We start from the raw sequence: 21,271 nt of genomic DNA on the forward strand, positions 1-21,271 counted from the left end.
CCTGATTGAACATGAGGTCCCCACCACAGCCAGAACCCCTGTGAGAGAACACATGTATCGTCTAAATTCTTACTCTGCACAAGGACTTTTGGATCACGCTCTGTGACATCACTGCCTACAATCACAGCAGGTCTTCTCAGCTGACCCTCAGCACCCACGCTACCACACTGCCCACTGGCCTGTCCAACCCTGCGGCTCCAAGGACACATCACTTGGCTTCCACCCTAGGGCTCCCAGAATGGCCTTTTCCACCTGGTGAGGTCTGGAAGGAAAGCCCAAACCCGGATCGGAGCCTACCTTGCTCAGGGCTTCTCTGAAGAGCTGCACGAATTCTTCCATCATCACAGCTGTGTACACGCCTGATTCCTGCCACACCTCTTTATTTAGGCAGTGGTCAACAGTTTTTAATGCCCTCTTCAAAATGACAGAAATAAGGGATAAGGCCGTGTGCCTCACTGAGGTGCTGTCCAACTGGGAAGAAAAAGAGTTAAATGTACAAATGTCTCTAGGATACACTGGTGGACACAGATTTGCTAAGCTGTGGGCTTGGCTGGCATTCGCCCCTCCTCAGGTCACTCACAGGGGAAGCTGCATGAAACTGCTGGTCTCTACACTGTGAGAAGAGGCGACCTGGGTACCTCGCCCTCCTGACATCCTCTGGGTCTGACTTCAGCAATTGCCAGGAAATGACCACTAATGGTAGCATCCAGCAGTAGTTTCATTTTTATCATCTGCTCTTTGGTAAGCCTTGAGACAACCACTCAGCTACTGTGAAAGTTCTCCATTAACAACAGATCTCACCAGAACCCACTCTGCCACTAGTTTTTTTTTTGAGTCAGGGTCTCACTCTGTCGCCCAGGCTGGAATGCAATGGTGTGATCATAGCTCACCACAGCCTCAAGCTCCTGGGCTCAGGCAATCCTCCCGCCTCATCCTCCCAAGTAGCCGGGACTACAGGCACCCACCGCTTCTGGCTTTTTTTTTTTTTTTAAGAGATGAGACTTAACTATGTTGCCCAGGCCAGCCTCAACCTTCTGGCCACAAGCCAATCCTCCTGCCTCAGCCTCCCAAAGCACTGGGATTATGAGTGTGAACCACCGTGCCTAGCCTTTTTTTTTCCCTTTTGTAGAGGCAGGGTCTTGCTATGTTGCCCAGGATTCTACCACTATTAAAAACATTAGCATCAGGTGGAGGAATGGCCAAAAAAAAATGCATCAGGTACTTTAGTATGAAAATCCACCTCCAAGTTCAGTGAGCAAGCAACCCACATCACACGCCTGTGACATCCAGAGCTCTTGACTTCCAGTCAGAATGACACCTGGGAGAGTCACTCACTGCAGAGACTGAGTAGGGTTCAAGAACCTGTGCTACTACCAACAGTAGGAAAACAGTCCATGCCCCTGCTAGTCACAGTGTGTTCTGGGGCCAGGAGCATCATATGATGGCATCTCCCGGAGCTCAGGAGAAATGTAGAATCCCAGGCCCCGGCCCACACAACTCAAGCAGAATCTGCATTTCACATGATCCCCAGGAGAGCCCTCCGACACTGAGATCTGAAAAGCCCTGGCTGGGACACTGCAGACTGACAGTGCGGTAGAAACAAAGAGCTTTTCTGGTTTACTTTCAGCTCAATAACCACGACACCCCAGAGCCCCAGCATTCCAGTCAGCTGCGGCTTCACTCTGTGTACACTGCACACTAAATCAGGACTACAGGAACTATCCTAAGCCAAGAATGGCCAGCCCCACAATTGCTTCAAAGGCAGGCCCCACACAAGCGTGCACACCACACCCAAGGGGCTGGGAGCACAAAGCTCAACCAACAGCCTGGGGCCCTGCTTCCAAATGCTTTCTTATTTCCTGTTTCTAAAATAGGCTAAAGCTTCTCCTCCTGACTCTAAAATGTATGCTTTAAAAGTTTTTTAGACAAAACCATAAGAAATAAAAGAAAAAAAAACAAACATCATCTAACTCCAATCCCTGGATGCACTCACATCACTGGGTCTCACTTACATAAAAACACAGTCTTGGCTCTCAGAAAGGGCACTTGTGGAGGGAAGGCAAGGCTGGGCTCAGTGGCCCTGGCCTTGGCCCTGCAGGGCATGGCAACAGCCAACAGGGTGACAGGAGGCTGTGTCCTCTGAGACTCCTTCCTTGGAGCCACTCCGTGCAGGAGCTAGAACACCCCTATAGGGGCACAAACCTTTGTTCTGAAACAACACTGTGAGAGGAGGAGGAGACAGGCTTTTCTCTCCCAGACTATCAGGAGCAAGCTTGGAAGGGAGAGCAAATGGAGCCCACAGAGGAGGCACATGTGGCTGGGTGTGGCGGCTCAGACCTGTAATCCCAACACTTTGGGAGGTCGAGGTGGGAAAATTGCATGAGGCCAGGAGTTTGAAACCAGCCTGTGCAACATTGCAAGACCCTGTCTATACAAAAAATAAAAATAAGAAAATTAGCTGGGTGTGTTGGTGCGCACCTGTAGTCCCGGCTACTCAGGGGGCTGAGGTGGGAGGAACACTTGAGTCCAAGAGTTTGAGGCTGCAACGAGCTATGATCACACCACTGTACTCCAGCCTAGGCAACAGAACGAGACCCTGTCTCAAAAAAGAAAAAAAATTTTAATAAAAAATAAAAATAAATAAAAAATAAAGGAAGTTCATCAAACTAATCCTTTCAATCTGGTTTTCCTACAAGCCCTCTGAGAAATGCAAATGTCTCCCACATTAATTAAAACAGTTGGATAAGCTAGCTGGGTGCTAATTTTGCATATGATGACTTGACAAACACAACACAAAACCTTTCTGCCTACTCCCACACAGGCCTCCTCTCTACTCCTCACCCCATCACCCATGCTCAGCACAAACCCTGGAGGGGTATCAAAAAATGGTGAATCTCACCATGTGGTCTCAGGAGTCCACCCCACTTTACAGTGACTGTGCGCATTACCACAGGGCCAACCCAGGCCTGTGCAACCCACCACAGCCAACCTGTTCCTACTGAAGCCACACAACAACTCAGCCTGCCTGGAAGGACGAAGACACCCCTCCGAATACCTGTCCTCCCCCAGGTATCTCAGGCAACTTGGGGTTAGGTGGGGGTGGCAGGGCCCAGGACCTAGGTGTGCCAACAACCCATAGCCATTCACCTAGGCCCATGATGCTGCGGTGAAAGACATGTGAACCCCCCCAGAATGTGGCTTCTGATGGGACATGGGGACCTTTATAATAAATAATGATGTAAAATTTAAGTATCAATTTCTTCCATGAACATGTCCTCCAAAAACGCCTGAAAACAGCTGGCCTTCAAAGTATGTGTTTGCCAGGCATCTTAACACCATTCACCTAAACCATAAAAGAAAGAATTTGCTAGGCAAATTTCAGTTCTACCATGTCTGGAAATTCTAAACTAATGAGATTTTAATGATAAACTTTCCTTCTTCTGATTTAGACATTCTTTCACCCGCAGGCAAGACTAGAAAGGCTTGGAGGGATGCAGGGGTCCCCGCTGTGTGATGGAGCAGGGCCAAGGACATGAAGTCCGTTGTCCCTAGAAGCAAAGTCTCCTTGCTCCAAGGTCCTTACCCGGTACGTGGACCTGTCACTTATGGGCTATTTCAAACTACAGCCTCTGTCCTGGAAGCCTCAGAGGCTCCCTGACAAAACACAATCAAACACATCCAGGCCAGTTCTCAGAATAATCACATCATGTAGCCAGCGAGTTTAGCTGGAGGCAGTTCCAGAAGTGGGGCAACCACATGGCCTTACGTTTAATGCTTGGGTGAACATGCTCTTATCGCACACCAGGGGCACTGTGGTCACCATCACCATTGCCAGGAGCCGAGGCAACGGTATAAACTCTCTGGTCTGAAATGCCCGGGAAATCTCCGGCTGAGCCTCATAGATCTAGGAAAAGCAAAAAAGAGATTTAGTTGGTGCTGGAAGTAAGTTTCAAACCGGAGACTAGCTGTAGGCACCCAAAGGTGAAGCCATTCAATCAAATAATTACAGTGGTAAAGGTCCGAGACTCCCCACAAGGCAGAGTGGAAGATTAACCCCCAAATCTACTTGTCAAAGACAAATCAGGTCAGGAGACCGGCTGTTAGCAGAGAAAGGACCTTCAGAGCAGAACTTGACCTGTGGTCTGCAGAGTCTCTTAAAACCTCTGATGGCAAACAAATCACTGCTAGAACTACGAATGGTACTACTTACCAGTTCCCGCTGCACTTGACAGGCACCTGACAAATGATGTCAGGAAGGGATGTCAAGAAGCCATCTTCTCAAAGCTTCCTCACAACCCTTTGGGATAGGGACACTTTACATTAAAACAAAAATATATTCACAGGTGACAAAATTGGACCTCAGTGAGGTTAGGTAATTTCCTTAAGGCCACATAGCTAGTACGCAGCCAAGTAAGGACTCAACACTGGGCCTGCAAAGACCACACAGTCACCCCTCCCCTATCCTACAAATCAGATGTTTCATCAGATGCAGCTCCTAGTAGGGGTGCTGGCCCCAGGGCTATCTGTACCAAAATGAGGGGTGGAGTACAACCTCCTCATCCCAAGGGTAAATGTGGAGACTGTGCACATAGGCACTCAAGCAGAATAAAAGCTGGTTTTACAGAAAATGCCAGGTCCAGATAGAGGCAAAAGAAACAATCCCAGGTATTTTACCACTAGGCAAACCATGAATCAGTGACAGAGAGTTCAAACAAGTCAGGCACTACTGCCAAAGAACTAACAGTAGGTACCTCTATTTGTAAAATGGGCAGATACTGACACTATGATCAAAAGGAAGGTAACACACATCCACTTAAACCAGCAGACCAACATTCCACAGCTTATTTCAAGTTGTTCTAATTGAAGCAGCAACCTTTAAAAACTATCCTACAAGTCAGACATTTCATTTTATTTTACTTTTTATGAGCCCAGATGGAGAAAAGATAATCAGGCATCTCATCAATCCCAGTCTAACTGTGCTGAGACTCAACAAGATTTCACTCTAAGCAAAGTCTTGATGAACAGGATAAATTGGCTCAAAAGATTCTAAATAAACCTCAAATTCAGCTCAGTGAAAGGCAAAATGCTATAGAAGATAAGGACACCAAATTTACATGATCTAAAATATCCCTTTTTATCCCTGAAAGGTCTTCATATTGTACAGTTTACCAGATCAGAATGCCTGCCAGTCCCCCAACTCCCTATGCCCCCCTACCTAGCTAACAGACTTTTTTTTTTGAGATGGAGTCTCGCTCTGTCACCCAGGCTGGAGTGCAGTGGTGCGATCTCAGCTCACTGCAACCTCCGCCTCCCAGGTTCAAGCAATTCTCCTGTCTCAGGCTCCCAAGTACCTGGGATTACAGGCGCACACCACCGCACCTGGTTAATTTTTGTATTTTTAGTAAGAGACAGGTTTCGTCATGTTGGCCAGGCTGGTCTCAAACTCCTGACCTCAGGTAATCCGCCTGCCTCAGCCTCCCAAAGTGCTGGGATTACAGGCATGAGCCACCACGCCCAGCCTAGCTAACAGACTTTTAAATATCATGTTTTTTTACCTTGTTTAGTAGTTTGATATTATTTAACCAAGTAGACTTCACTCGTGGGATAAAGGAAAACGTTACTTCCTTGAAGTATTTGTTCAGTAAGTCCGGGCACACTTTGAGGATGTTCACCACAAGGTCAGCCACCAGATCATCATCAGCTGCAGTTTTCAAACCCAGCAAGAAGTGCAAGAGTGTCAGGTTTCCACCTCTGTTAGAGAAAGAGACATGGGGAGAGGTCAGCAGAAAATGGTCAAAGCACCCTGAGAGCTCATGGTGACGCGCAGCTCTGCAGAATTGCCCTCAGTGAACACAGCAATAATAACGTGGGGAATTTCCCCCAGGACATAAAGTGGGAGTTCCATGGCCTGGGGATTCCAGCTCTCCACAGAGGGCTTCCCTCTCATCTTCTACTTCTGAGTGGCTGAAAAAGTCTCTGATTGTCCTGCTCCCTTTCTTCTTTCCTACTTCCCTCCCTTGAGTTCAATTTGCTTTCTAAAGAAAAGGAAGAAAACCATTCTCTCTCACTCTACCTCAGTCATCTACCAGTCTGCCTAGAAGTCAAGGCTACTGAAAAGAAAGGACAAAACCAGCAGGGAGGAATCCATGCCCCAGATTTCATTTTGAGATTTTACTGACATTCCTCCTCCAGCCACACACGAAAAGCACTATGTAGGGCAGGCTGTGGTGACTCACGACTGTAATCCCAGCACTTTGGGAGGCCAAGGTGGGAGGATCACCTGAGGTCAGGAGTTCAAGACCAGCTTGGCCAACATAGTGAAACCCTGTCTCTACTAAAAACACAAAAAAATTAGCCAGGCGTGGTGGTGCCCGCCTGTAGTTCTAGCTACTCGGGAGGCTGAGGCAGGAGAATCGCTTGAACCTGAGAGGTGGAGGTTGCAGTGAGCTGAGATTGCACCACTGCACTCCAGCCTGGGTGACAGAGTAAGACTCCATCTGAAAAAAAAAAGCACTATGTAAATACATATGTGAGTGTGAGTGTAAAAAAATGCAGATAAGACATTTTTCTCTTGAAAGGGGGACTTGTTTTAATTTTTTAAATTTTTTATTATTTCTTTATTTAGAGACAGGGTCTTGCTCTGTCATCCAGAATGCAGTGGCGTGACCATAGCTCACTACAGCCTCGAATTCCTGGGTTCAAGTGACCCTCCTGCCTCAGCCTCCTGAGTAGCTGGGACTAGAGGTGCACACCAGCACACCTGGCAATAAAGTTTTTTTTATATGAACTGCTCATGAGTTGCTGCATGGTCCAGAGTGCCATTAAATTATTTTTTGACAAGAAATCTGACAAGACAGCATGAGGTCTTTGCATGGACCTTCTGCCTTCCCTGTTTCTAGCTTATTTCAAATTCCTTCATTTTCATTTAGCAGCTGAAAGAAGCTAGGATGTGGAAAAAATCTACTGTAGAAAAATACTGAAAAGTTGTCTCAAAGGGGACAGTCTTCAAAGGTATGAAAAGATAATAAAAGCAGCAGGTGAGCCCAGGAGTTCGAGGCTGCAGTAACCTATGACTGTGCCACTGCCTTCCATCCTGAACAACAGAGCGAGACTCCATCTCAAAAAAAAAGTGAGAAGCAGGAAAGTCTGCAGAGACTAAAACTTGCATAAAGGGAGTAAAACCCCAGGATCCACACAGCCAAAACCCCAGGACACTAGGCTTCACCTGCTTCAAAGTCTTTTTTGAAAATACGCCCTTTCCTATCTGCTTGACCCTGGGAAGTCAAAACATCCAGAAAATCCTCAGACTCTGCCTCATGTGCACGACACAGTGATGGTTTCTAGGGTCCCCAGTGTCTCACATCCCCCTTATAAATTGAGTAAAACTACGATGCTATATGACAGCTTTACATATAGTAAAAAAAGTTTTTTAAAAAACAAATTAGAAAGTATAATTTTGATCAGAAAAACTATCCTTTAAAAAAGGATATGAAAATATCCTTTCCTAATATGAAAATGTCATGAACAAAACAAATAGTTTGTACTGTCAAATGAAAAGGATATTAAATCTACAAAGAGTGCTAAAAATACTACACATGCTTTATTTTAATCAACAACGTAATAAAATGGAGAGCATTAATATTTATGTAGTGCACAATACACGCCAGACACTGCTCTAGGCAGTTATCACCACCTCTCTGCGACAGGCACTACTTTTATTCCCACTTTATAGACGAGATAATGGAGGCAGAGAGGATGCCTAACCCAGTGAAGGTCTCAGAGCTAAGTTGGGATTGAAGCCCAGCTGTCTGCTCTGTTAACCTACACCAGGGACTGGCAAAGTAGGGCCCAGCACCTATCATTGTAATTTTATTGGGACACAGGTAAACCTACTTATTTACATCTATGGATGCTTTGGTGGCACAACTGAGTGGTCACAACAGACTGTGTAGGCTGCCAAGCCTAAAATACAATCTGGCCCTTTGTAGAAAAAGTTTGCCAATCCTTGCTCTATGCTGTAACACCAGCTTTCAGTGAACACCTACTATGTGCCAGGCACTGTCCTAGTGACTGGAGGCCCGTAATAGACTGGCACCCGTTCTCACCACTTCTCACCAATCTGATAATGAACAAGCAAATAAATAAATCAGCAAATAAATGTATGAACAGTCAGAAGCCTAAGCCAGGCAAAAAGCACAGTGACAGTGGAGGGACGATTTCAGAAAGGGCTGTCGGGGAAGGCCTCCCTGAAGTGGTGAGGTCTGCACAGGAACCTGAATGAAATGAATGAGTGGGCCACATGTCTACTGGGGAACAGGGAACGATGCAATTCAGTGTTCTCAAAGCTTTCTATTACCATCCACGAACAAATCTCCTTCCTTTCCCTTATGCACAAACACTTTTCTTTTGCCCATGGCTTCAAAATTCACATAAATCACAGCTTGCTGCAAAGAGACTCATACCCACTAGTTGATTCAATATGCTCATTAAATGCTCATCTATTTCACGGGCCTAGTTATGGAGGAAAAATGCTTTAAAAAGGGGGAACAATGCATGTGTTTTAAGCATGGTGTAATATTCTATTCGACTATAAAAGTCTGCTGTTATGTTTTGGCAGGAAAATGAGCTCATTCTTACTGATGAAAGAAAAAAGAAATGATGTGACAAGTTAAATCACAGTGACCTCAGAATCAAAACATGCCCAAAGTCATAAGCAGACAGAAAAACTCCCACCATGTTATTCCATTCTGAAGGAATCACCTGATTTCCTGACTGGCTGAAATTAGAAGTAAATCAAACTGCCTAAATCCTTGTGATATAATGCTAGGATAGAATAACAAGGATTAAACAATATATCATTTACACATTTACAATGACCAGAAAACACGGCCAATATTGTTATTGTCAAATGGGAAAAAAGCAGATAGGATGAACAGTAGTAATCCATTTTTGTTATTAAAAAAAAAAATTACATGGACCTGTATTATACGACTACAAAAAGAAAGTCTCAAAGAATATGATCAAAACCAGTAGATTTGAACTTTATATGTTTCCTTACTGATGAAATGTTATCACAATTGTGAAATGTGAAACAAAATGTAAAAAAAAATTTTGAAATCGTGACTCATGGGCAGCCTGTCAAGGAGAGGGAGGACTGTTTAGTATCAGTTTGGAGCTGGACTTCCTGGATTCCAATGCAACCTCTGCCATTTAACCAGGGTAAGTGTCTTGACCTCTCTAGAACTACTTTCTTCCTCTGCAAAGTTGGCATAACAATGGTACCTGCGTCAGGACTGCTGTGAGGCCCATGTCAGGGCCAACCCTCTCTGAGAAGGCAGACACCTTTTCTGAGCTCCAGCTGACAAAGTCTTTAGGTAAACATCCGCAGCACCCCCCTGAGTGAAATATCCCATGACCTAACTAAGTGTTAATAGACAGCTACCCTCAGAACTGCCCCCGAGGACATGCAACGAGTAGAAGTTCTCTGGGATTACAACTGTTCAACCCTGAAACGAGATAGATGATGTCCACAATTCTAGTTCTAACCTACTACAGTTCCACTAGACACTCATGTATGTGGTGACTTCTGAGGAACACACACACCCTGGGGTCCACAAGAGTGTTATACTTTACCTGCCAAAGGTACCCAAAGATGCATCATAAAAATTAATTCCATGCTTAAGTGAACAGCAAAGATCCATCAGGAAGTTATGAACAAGCTCCCGCACCATGGTTTTCCCTGCTTCTTCAGCAGAAACCTATGAAGATTTTTAAAAATTCAGTGAAAATCCCAAGATCATACATTTTAGTAAGAGCTAGAGTAAAAACAAGGACAATATTAACTGCCGATGACAATTTAGAAAACATTTTAAATACTTGGTGTCATTCCAAACAATAAATGAAAACAACAACAAAAGATACACCGATCAAGATAAAAGAATACTCTGGAAGAGGGGCAAGTTTAAACCTGTATTTTTAAAAGCTTTAAAGTGATCTAATTTCTCTTGTTCATTTGAATAAAATTCCATATTTGGGAGTGTTTTTATGCAGCCTCCGAGGCTTGCTGGTCTAGAGCATACAAAAACATGTTCAAAACAAGAGGACCTGGGCAAGTCTCCAAGATAAAAAGGAGGTGAAATAGTAGGCTCTTGAGAGGTGAATTATTATAATGTTAACAGGAAGTCTGTGCCTTTACTGCTCTGGCCAAGTCCATGTTCAGTAACACCCTGAGGAAAATTAAAATACACACTGGCATTGGGTCAATGTTAAGAGCAGCTGTTTCAATTTAGCACATGAGTTAACTAGCACAAAATAAATTATATATGTCAGTAGGTGAGGCTCCTAGACATTCAGGATCCTAAGGTTAAAAACAAACAAACAAACAAAAAACATACAACAAGCCTTGAAACTCCAACAACTGGACATGAAAGAACGGAAAGACGGGAAGGCAGAGGTAAAGCAAGAGGAAAAGAGGGTCAGGATGACCCCGCTGCAGGGCTCAGCCCAAGGAAATCACAGTTTTCTAATTAAGAAAAAAAAATTATTAGCATGAGTAAGAAATTAGGGGAAAAAATCCTATTGCAGTTAGCAGACGGTTAATACAACCATATAACCACAGTCAAAAGAAACAGATCAAATGAGGGGACTTCAAGTCTGGTGCAGCGTTGAGAATTCTCCCTCTCCCAACCCTGAGGATCAAATTCCAACAACGAGGTCAACGAAAACCAAAAAGTGTCAGCACCTTGACAGCTTCTGGGTTCACATCGGTAATCCCATTCCAGTTGTACAGCGATGCTATGTGGTTCAATAACTGCCCCGTAAAGAAACGCACCTTCTGGGTTTTTGTGATATTTTTATTGTGAACTACCTGAAAACAATAATAAAACAAATGAAGTTCATGGAATTCAATTATTTTTTAAATGGTGTTTACTGTTTTCTCATCATTATAAAAATAAGGCATGCTAGTGGCAGAAAATTTGGTTTAAAAAAAGGAAAAACATAAAGGGAAATTCACCAATATTCCCAACCATCCTAGGATACCTAGTTACTATTTTGATATATTTCCTTTCAGTCACCACCCACACCCACACAATATACATGTGTATGTATTAGCTATTTTTTGCCTGAGATTTTATTTATATATGATTACTTATGAAGCATAAGCCTTTTCCACGTCATTAAAAATCCCTTTAGAACATTTTGGGGGGCTAAATACCATTCTATCCTATGACTGGACCACAACTTATCTAACCATTCCCCTGGTGTTTACAATTAGTTGTTTCTAAATTCTGGTTATTCTCCAAAAAGCCGTGATTAGCATCCTTGAACAAAGTCTTCATTGCATCTGACTTTGGACTTGACACTGGTTCCTGCAAGTAAAATTGTGGCAGAAATTCTCAGCTCCACCCAAACCTACCCCCAGAATCCCTAGGGGTGTGGCCCAGGTATACATATTTCAAATACATTCCCCTAGAGGTTCTGATGCAACTCCCCCAGTTCAGAACAACCATATGTCAGGGTCCATGAACATATTTAAGACCTCTGACACATCCTGTCAGAACTGTTATCTTCCATCGGGGATACAACACTTCCTCCTCAAGAAAGCATCTGATTCAAAGCATCCTTGCTAGCACTGAACACCATCGTTTTTAAAAGTCAATGCTATTTTAGTAGCCAAAAAAATCCGTATGTCATTATTTGCATTACTTTAAATTAGGGTTTCTCAGCCTCAGCTCTATTGACACTTGGGGCCAGGTAATTCTTACGGGGGCCATCCTGGGCATTACAGGATGTTTGGCAGCATCCCTGCTGTCTCCCCACTAGGCACCAGTTGTACCTCCCCAGTTGTGACAATGCAAAATGTCTTCAGAGATTGCCAAATGTCCCATAGAAGGCAAAATTGCCCCCAGTTGAGAATCACTCTTTAAAATACTTCGAAATAATGTCCTTTCATGCTTATTAGCCATTTTCATGTGGACTCTGGACAACTTGTCATGTTGGGAGGGTCACAGAATTTTTCTTACTGATGATTTAAAGTGTTTCTGTATTAAAGGCAGTGATCATTTTAGCAAGTTTTAAAATATCGATAAGATGCTTGCAAAAGGCAGAATATGGAACATGACACAAAACAACATTTTGCTAGATATGTGAATGAAGTATTATTTATAATTTACAGCTCACAATGATTACTTTGGGTTGCTGTGAAATGTTGACCAGCAGCTTTTCTGCTGCTGTAATAAAACAGCAGCCATGTCTGGACATCACTGGCTGCTTCAGCTATTCTTTAACCTTCTAGTCCCGGGATATGCTCATCAACAAGAACAAGTTTCTGCTTAGGAAATAGTTTTCCACTCAACCAATACAACAATCTACGTAACAAAAGATGTTGTAGCTCTACAGTCCTATAAAACACCGGAGAATATCTCCATTCCCAAGGGCAAACAGACAACAGAAACACTGATCACCAAGCACGTACCTTTGTTTTCAGTGTGGATAATAAAATATTGATGGTAGAGATCCTATCTTCCTTTATCCCTGAGCTAAAAATGCAAGGAATAAATTCTGAAAGTAAAAGTTTCAAAGCATTAAATTCAAACATATTTTGAAAATGAGACTAGATGAAAGAATATTACTGTTTAGGTGGTACAGCAAACAATGCCATTTACTTTTTCAAGTTTTTTTTTTTTTTAACTATACAAGTTTCTGGTAGAAATAACCACTTCCATGACAGAAAAAATCAAGAAGCCAGGCACAGTGGCTCATGCCTGTAAGCCCAGCCTATGGGAGGCCAACGTGGGAGGATCCCTTGAGGCCAGGAGTTCAAGACCAGCCTGGGCAATATAGCAAGACCCTGTCTCTTAAAAAAAAAATTTAAAAATTAGCTGGGTATGGTGGTGCGCACCCGTAGTCTTACTGTAGTCTTAGCTACCTAGGAGGCTGAGGTGGCAGGAACACCAGTACCCAGGAGTTTGAGGTTGCAGTAAGCCATGATCGCACCACTGCACTCCAGCCTAGGCAACGGGGCAAGACACTGTCTCCAAAAAAAAAAAAGAAATCAAGAGCACCTAAAGGTGAACCAATGACCGAACTTTTTAAGAAGTTCAGTAGGTCTTTAGTTCTATTTTACTTTTCTTTTCTCATATTAAAATTAACTAAATACTATTTGAAAGAGAATGTATGGTATAACAAACTAATAAAATTTCTCTCTTGCTTAGACTTGCTGAGATGTGTTTAAAAAGATGGTCATCCTTTTTTAAGTTGGCAGTAGAATTTTGGGTGATTTAGTTTGTTTACTTTTTACTTTCCCTACTTTTCAATCCCCAAGGAAATAGCCACCAGAGCTTGACACTGTATCATTATTAATACAGTGGTGACAATGGGCAGAAGCAGCAAAACAATTACAATTTTCCTTGCTACATACATGCTTACTGGGCACACAGAATTTCTACAAAAGCAAATTCATTATTTGTGAAAAAGGAAAAATCAGAAAATACCAGACAAACCAAAAGAATAAGTCAAAGCTTCAGTACCGAGAAGTTAACACTGTTAACATCATCTGAGTTAACTATTAACCTTCTGATGTATTCATGCTATTCTATGAGTAAAATGAGACCGTACTTTTCAGTTTTATAACTCAGTTTACACCCAATCATATATCACTAAAAACTTTGAAATCATTAAGTGCAGCAGGTTTTTTTTCTTTTTGAGACAGGGCCTCCCTCTGTCCTCCAGGCTAGAGTGCAGTGGCGCAATCTCGACTTACTGCAGCCTTGACATCCCAGGCTCAAGCAATTCTCCCACCTTAGCCTCCCAAGAAGCTGAGACAACAGGTACACAACAACACGCCCAGCTAACTTTTGTTTTTGTTCTTTTTTTTGTTTTTTTTTGGTAGAGACAGAATCTCACTATGTTGCCCAGGATGGTCTCGAGAACTCCTGGGCTCAAGCAATCCTACAGCCTCCAACTCCCAAAATGCTGGGATTACAGGTGTGAGCCACCACAGCCAGCCTCTAGAGTATTTTTAATCGCTGCATTCCATCTTATGAACAGTCCCCAATTTGCTCAGCCAATTCCTTACTGGTGGATAGTTAGAAGTCCCATTTCCAGCTAATAGAAATATTATTCCCTAACAAAACCTCTACTCACATCTTTAATTATTTCACTAGACATATATGACTAGACATGGAATTGCAGGATCAAGTATCTTAAAAGTTTTTTTAATCTTTTTTCTTCATCTATTGTGCAACCCACTTCAGTGCCAGCAGCCTACGGGCACAGAGGCCAGGCAATGGTTCAGGGCTACAGTTTGCTCTGGCATGGGGTACTATGAGAGGTCCGGGGGGACGGGCCCATCATAAATCCAAACCCATGCATAAGCACCTTAGAAGTTTTGATGCATACGGCCAAACTTCCCAGCAGAAACATTAAACTGTAGTACGTTCCAGCCCTCTTCAACACTGTAAATGGTACCAACTGTCCTTGAATAAAAGGCCAGACAGCTGAAATGACCCACAGGAATTTGAAGAAACTACTGGCCCTGACAGCAGCAAGACATCCTGAACCTAGTGCCTGGTAACAAGTAGGAAAAAAAAAATCTGTCTGCTGCATTATGCAGAGACCACATCTCCACTCTCACGCTGCTCCATGACAGCAGCAATGGAGCGCCCCACACAGACCAGGCTGACCACATACAGGGTGACCACCGCCTGCACTCTTCTCCTAAATGGTCCCAGCAGTCACATTCCAGGGGCAGTTCAGATCTCCCATCCTGGGAGGGAGAAGAAGGGCTGGAGACCCAGACACCCTGGGTACAGCACCCTGCTACTCCTCCTCAATAACTCTCAGAGTTCCGGCCAGGACATGGGACTGCTCCTCAACTCCAGACAGGCCAGGATTCCAGGGAATCTTACTAAGCAACTGCCATGTGCTGAGCTAAGTGCTGCCATTTATCATCTTAGTGAATCTCTTGATAAAATGCAAGGGGCCCTAGTAGATTAAATGATGCCAATCCTCACTCTAGGGACACAGCCACCAAAAGGTGGTCAAGTTGGAATTCTCTGAAGCCTTGTTACTGATATTCTCGTAACACAGGGCTAAGCCACCAAAGAAACTAACTTTATTTTTTAAAACTACAGCTCCCAAGGAAATCCAGGTAGCCAAGGCTATGAGCCTGAGTAGGTTCCAGAGCCATAAAGCCTCCTTTGTTTGCCTGATTCTGCCTCTCTGAGGTCTGCATTTATCCTCTGTTACGGCATCGTTCAGCATTCCAGACGGCATAACAGGAACAACTCTGTTCACTCTGACCAGTGATATCAAAATGGTACTGACCAAGGCTTTGCACCCACTCACCCACCTCCCTTTCCCACACCCTTCAATCTGGTGTACACAGCAACTGCAAAGGCTGCAGACTTTTTTTGAACTTGGAAGAAACGGTTTGCAGTAGGTTTTTCAAAACAAATGGGCTTTCCTAAGGGACAAGGGAGTACACCTACCTTTCACTTCCAACACCTGCACTATAGTGCTGTCATCACCCACAATTAAAAAGGAGAGAGCAAACTGAACGTAGGCCTGCCGAACGTCGTACACTCCCTAGAGGACAAAGGAGACCTACATGTCACATGCATATTCCACATACAGCCAAAGGAATCAGCAACACAGTGGCCAAGCACACCCCTCCCGTCTCAACATCACCAGCCCCCCCGCCTTGTCCCCAGTCACCAGGGGATGCAAGTCTGAAACCAATGCTCATGCTTCATGGAAAGTAAAAAATTTTTTCTATTCTCTTTCCCTGGTAATCTTCTCTACTTTCCTTCTCTTTCAAGCCCTATTCTCAATACAAAAGTATGGGTAAAAAATAGTAGTGTTCCTTTCACTGACTATAACACATACATTTTCATTTCTTGGCCACTTTGGTGTACAGCAAGACTCTCAGCCTGCCTAGATCCATCTCCTCTCGCTTGCTGATGAAAATAATCTATGTTTTTGAAAATCCAGAGATGATGAAATGGCTGGTACTGCTTTTGGTGAGACATCAATGTGGTGATGTCTGGTTTTTATGAGATATTATAAATAACTTATTAGCTCATACCACAAACCAAAGCACAGATGCTGTCATGTTAACAACCCTGTTAGGCCTTCCCAGGGTTGTAGCCAGCACTGTCCACAGGCATCAGCCACCAACCAGGGCAGTGGGCACATTTGGGGAGGGCCCCAACACCGTGACAGCAGCCAGTGCCTCTGGGAAGTTGCTGATCAGCTTCCCCTCCTAGTATCATTAAGACAAAGCTGTGTCACATCACTCCTCATTTTGTATCTAAGGAACTCAAGGCATGTGATCATGTCAGTCTCTCATCAGCTGTTCCAGAACTAGCAGGTGTGCCTGGATCCTCCATTGCTTACACCCAGCACTATTCTCTACTTCACAGTTACTCCAAAGATACCTTCATTCACTGCCAAGAAATAAGTTAATATCACAACAAATCACTGCCCCAAAATGTCTGGGAAAATTAAGGAGTAATCTCTGCCTTCCAGATGGTTCTGTTCCATTTAGTAGTAGCAGGAGAGGCGGTGGCAGTAGTAGTGATGATGAGGAGGAGGAGGAGGAGAACAATGTTTACAGAGCACTTACTATGTGCCAGGCACTATATCAAATGCTGCACATCCGTTATCTCATTTACTCTTCATAACAGCCTGAGGGAGAGATGCCCACACCACACCCATTTTACAGATGAGAAAACTGAGGGTTCAAAAATTCAGCCAGACACAGTGGCTCATGCCTATAATCCCAGCACATTGGGAGGCCAAGGAGGGTGGATCACTTGAGGTTAGGAGTTTGAAACCAACCCGGCCAACATGGTGAAACCCTGTCTCTACTAAAAATACAAAAATTAGCTGGGTATGGTGGTAGGCACCCATAATCCCAGCTACTCGGGAGGCTGAGACAGGAGAATCACTTAAGCCCAGGAGGCAGAGGTTGCAGTGAGCAGATATCACGCCACTGCACTCCAACCTGGGCAACAGAGTGAGACTCCATCTCAAAAAAAAAAAAAAAAAAAAAATTTCACTCAAGGTCACACAGCTAATTAAGTACCAAAACTGAGATAAGAAGTAATTGTACAAACATACTACTTATGTTCAACTACAGAGAAGTTCTTCCTTCTTCACAAGATTCTGTGGCATTTTCCATTTTCATTTCACTTTTTCTCAGGGTGCAAGGACCATACTTGGCACCAGTTAGGTCTCTGTGCAAGTCTTTAATTAATTCCATCTTATTTTGTTGGGTCTGTTTCTTCTGGAGAAAAGGAAGGCTATCCAACCCATGCTCCCTAATATGTGGATCAAGGCCTTGCACACTCACTACATTTATTGAGTTTATCCCCGTCCATGTCACACAGCATCTCAGCAAGATCTTATTACACCAATGCGAGTTTCTTCCAAAACTGAGACCTTCAAACTATCCTCTCTGTTCTGAGGACCTATCTGTGTGTCTCATCACAATAAGGAGTTTGCCTCCAATGATCATTGGTGCTGAGAATGTGCAGCACTTCCATAGTGTCAGCAACGCTCCAGTGCCTTAACCCACCAATTCAGTTTTTATGAAACACTCATTCCATTCAAGATGCCATCATCTCAGGCCAAGAGAGGGTGCAAAGTTTACCCAAGATATTGTCCCTGTCCTCAGGAAGCGTAAGCTGCTCCCAAGCCATCCCTATGCCTCATTGTTCAAATAAACATGCCATCTAATTCAAGCAGTTAATTTTCTTGACCTACACATGCCTTGTGTTCCAGATGAATGCTGGTAAAATGCTAAAACTTGCCTGGCAAAATTAAATTCTGTCTTTTCCCTGCTAGTGGAAAGTTCCTGTGCTTTTATTTTGTGTCCACTGAAGTAACAGTACTGGGAGTCAGGGCCCTGGAATGCTGGTCCAGGTTTTCTGCCATTCTAGATCTTTCTACGCTGCTGGTACACAGCAGAACTAGACCTCCTGTGGGTCCCTCCAGCAATGAATTTATAAATGAAAAGGGATTTAGTTATCACCTCCTGGCTTCCATCTTTTATACCCCAGACAACTCCAAATTTCCTGTCCTGACATGATGGAGGAAGTGGGTAAGATCCCCAGGACACAGCAGCTGCCCACTCTAGGCTCTAGGCTCTGCCACTGTCGTGGCCCCCTGGGGCTCCGTCCTCTGTCTCCAGTCCTCTCCATCAAAGGCGTCCCACTCCTACTGCAAGTGGACCACATGCCTGCTCTTCATTCTCACCCTGTGACCTCACAGGGTTATTATTCCAGGAAGAAAATGTCCTGAACTCCTCAGGGCTTGTTCTGCAAAACACTGTCTAAAACAGACCAAAATACATTTGGTAAAACTGCTCTTTGGCACAGGATTTTAACAATGCTTTCTTTGGCTGGATGAATATTATCTATAACCCTCCTTCTTCATGAGGTTTTAATAATTTCCTCCAAAATGTTAACATATATTCATTTAAAAAAAAAAAAATCCCTGCCAGCACTTCAACAACTAAATAGCATTAAAAAAAAAAAGGGGGGGGCAGGGGATGGCATGAGGGAGAAAAACTCAAAGACTCAAAAGGGATCAAAGATATTTAAGAAACATATCAACCAAATGCAATGTAGACTTTGTTTGGATCCCGATCTGAATCACAAAGCGTAAAAACATTTTTGAGATGGAAAAAACCTGAGACCAAACTGAGTAACAGATGACAGTGAGAAATTATTAATGTGTTAGGCGTGATAATGGCACTGTGGTTTCTGTTCTTTAAAAGGTCTTTTTCTGTTAGAGTACATGCTGAAATATTTATAGTGAAATATGATTCACATCTGGGATTTGCTATAATTGACTGCCCCAGAGGAAACTGAAAAGGTGGAGGGTGGGGACAGTGGCTGAAGCTGGACAGCTGGTACAGGGGTTCCTCACGCTGCTCTATTTTCAAATGTTCCTAACAGTTCCTTATTAAATGTAATGTCTCAACTCCATTTCCTATAACATATAAGGTATCTAAGATACTTATTACAGATTACACAATGAAAGTAAAAACACTTTCAACTTGACTGTAACTCCCATTTTACAGATCTGGGAGAGGTAAAATAATGTGCCCTGAGACTCTGAGATGAAACGGCTTGTGTGTGGCCCTACAGCCGGGGTTCAGGACGGGAAGCCCTTTCCCACGCTGCCTGGGCTCCTAAAGTCTATTTCACTTAGACGGCTGGGAGGGCTGAGATCAAAAGAGATGGGTGGGGAGGGCATCTGATGGATAATTACTGCCAGGCTTACTGCCAGGTAAGACCAAAGAACCGTGATATTTGCCCTAGTCTGCAAATAACACACACATTCTTTTTATTAGAAATGTATTTAAACGTCAGGAGCCATTACTCATTGAATGGAATTTGTTGACACATGGATAAAACATAGTATCTAAGAGACATTAAGACCTAGAATTTTTTTCCTTAGAGAATACCTTATTTGTAATTCCAGTAAAACCCTCAACACCAGGCCAATCTCACACAGCCATAAAAGCTACTTGGTATTATCAACCCTCTAGTCCGATTCCCGGCAATGGAGAAACTCTTAGTTCCCAGGGATACTGACAGAACAAGGCAGCACACGGTTATAGAAGTGAATTATTCTAATGTGGTTCTCCACCGTGGCAGATGGGATGGGCTGATACCTGTCCCCTTATTCTTTACATTCAGGAAGAGGGTGACACTCTGGCCAGGGATGTTCACAGCACTGAATTCCAGCAGGGGAGCTGATATGGCAACCAGAAGAGGCCCTTCGACAGACAACCTGCAGCCAGCACACGCGACGGGAGGATGCCCTCTCTCAAGCTCAGGAGTCCTCAAAGTGTGCCTGCTCCCCAAGAACCTTTCCAAACCCAAGTGAAATCTCAAAAGCCACCAGGGAATTTTTGTTTCACAGGTTTCCTGAAAACCAACCATCTACACTCCCATTTTCTTGGGTACAATCCAACCTTTACCCATCACGAGATTGTAACTGGGAGGCAAAAGTCACTTATTAAAAAGCCATAAAAGTCCTCTTTGAGGACGTCACTGGCTTAGAGCTTCAAGGGCTTTCTCCGAGGTGGGCAGAACAGGAACAGAGGACTGGAACACGCTACAAGCTTCAGGGCCATGGGCACATGGAGGGTATTTCGTTTACCAGGAGAGGAGATACCCACAGCTAAGTCATCCTCACAACCAGGAAGGCCCTGCGCCACTCAGCCCCCAGGAGCTTCCTCAGATGTCCCCATTGTTCAGGCTCTGCCAGTTTCTGGCCCTATCGCCAGCCTGAAGTGAGTCCTGTCCTCATAGACAGATCCTGTGGCTGCTGACACACACCCCTCTACATAGACACCTCTCATTTCATCTGCGTGGGGATCAGGGCCAGAGAATGGAGGAAAAACCACTACAGTCCTCCAAGGGAAGGAGACCCATGGAAGGCACGAGGCACTGTGGTCCCCTCACCTTTGAATCCCTCTTGGTCACCAAGGTGTACAAGGTCTTTTTATTCAAATCAAAATGGCTGCAGACGTCCCTGGCAGCTTCCGGACCCTGGGTCACCATGGCGGCCATCAGGCTCAGGCAGGCGCGAGCCAACCTGCACAGAGAACCAGAGGAAATCAGACACGTCAAGAACAGCTGAAGCACAGAGCCGCCTCACACAAAGCCAGCTGCGAGCTGCTTGTGTTACTTGCTATCCCCAAACCAGAAAAAAAGAAGGAAAAAGACATGCTCTTTTTTTAAGGAAAAGAAAAAAAAAAGCATAAAGATTCAAAATAAGGCTAACAATTAAAACTAAGTAGGATTAAGAATATAAACACAAGATTTGAAGACGGACATTTCTCTCTGGAGTGAGCCATCGCGTGATCAACAGACCACACCTCAGTCCCTGTGACCGCAGAACACAGAGGACAACTTCTTCACAAAACCGCCTCTGAACGCGAGCTCTTGGCTGTCTTTCCGTTCTGCGGTTACCCAGATTCCATGGTTTCTTGAGCACCTGCTACATGCAAGGCCCTGTTCTAGCTGCTGGGAAGGTGGCATTTTATATAACAGGCAAGACCCTGCCACATGCACCTAGGATTCCAGTAGAGGGAGTCAGTCAACAGATATAGCAGCAAGGACAGTGGCAGGCAGGACAAGAGGGACAAGGGGTAAATAAGAGAGGAGTCAGGGACAGCCAGGGCTGGTCCACAAAGGAAGGGTGCAGAGACTCGGTCACTGTGGCCTCGGAAACAGCTCAGCTCTCCTCT

General features: G+C 44.1%; 1 protein-coding gene, 2 long non-coding RNA genes and 1 other non-coding gene across 7 annotated transcripts in view; 2 read left to right on the plus strand and 2 right to left on the minus strand.

Moving 5' to 3' along the window:
• LOC129052306 (uncharacterized) overlaps window positions 1-20,727 on the plus strand; it is a 35,994-nt gene extending 15,267 nt beyond the window's left edge. Inside the window, exon 3 of the long non-coding RNA XR_008517292.1 lies at window positions 19,713-20,727. This is a non-coding gene — a long non-coding RNA (uncharacterized LOC129052306). The remainder of the gene's footprint in view (window positions 1-19,712) is intronic.
• Window positions 1-21,271, minus strand: part of URB1 (URB1 ribosome biogenesis homolog) — a 118,888-nt gene that overhangs the window by 89,835 nt on the left and 7,782 nt on the right. For all 4 annotated transcript variants that reach the window (XM_024239472.3, XM_063720872.1, XM_002830634.6 and 1 more), the window contains exons 4-11: window positions 20,484-20,616; window positions 15,492-15,588; window positions 12,476-12,561; window positions 10,742-10,867; window positions 9,634-9,758; window positions 5,556-5,751; window positions 3,767-3,904; window positions 298-471 (exon numbers count right to left, since the gene is read on the minus strand). In XM_024239472.3, coding sequence (XP_024095240.3) covers window positions 298-471; window positions 3,767-3,904; window positions 5,556-5,751; window positions 9,634-9,758; window positions 10,742-10,867; window positions 12,476-12,561; window positions 15,492-15,588; window positions 20,484-20,616 — 1,075 coding nt within the window. The remainder of the gene's footprint in view (window positions 1-297; window positions 472-3,766; window positions 3,905-5,555; window positions 5,752-9,633; window positions 9,759-10,741; window positions 10,868-12,475; window positions 12,562-15,491; window positions 15,589-20,483; window positions 20,617-21,271) is intronic.
• Window positions 468-10,901, plus strand: LOC129052307 (uncharacterized). The gene is made up of 3 exons (XR_008517293.2): window positions 468-3,069; window positions 3,450-3,586; window positions 8,618-10,901. It is a non-coding gene; the product is annotated as an uncharacterized LOC129052307 (long non-coding RNA).
• Window positions 14,236-14,371, minus strand: LOC112130563 (small nucleolar RNA SNORA42/SNORA80 family). Its single transcript, XR_002912810.1, has one exon. It is a non-coding gene; the product is annotated as a small nucleolar RNA SNORA42/SNORA80 family (small nucleolar RNA).

Source organism: Pongo abelii, chromosome 22 (genome assembly GCF_028885655.2).
Source record: "Pongo abelii isolate AG06213 chromosome 22, NHGRI_mPonAbe1-v2.0_pri, whole genome shotgun sequence".
NCBI classification, from domain to species: domain Eukaryota; kingdom Metazoa; phylum Chordata; class Mammalia; order Primates; family Hominidae; genus Pongo; species Pongo abelii.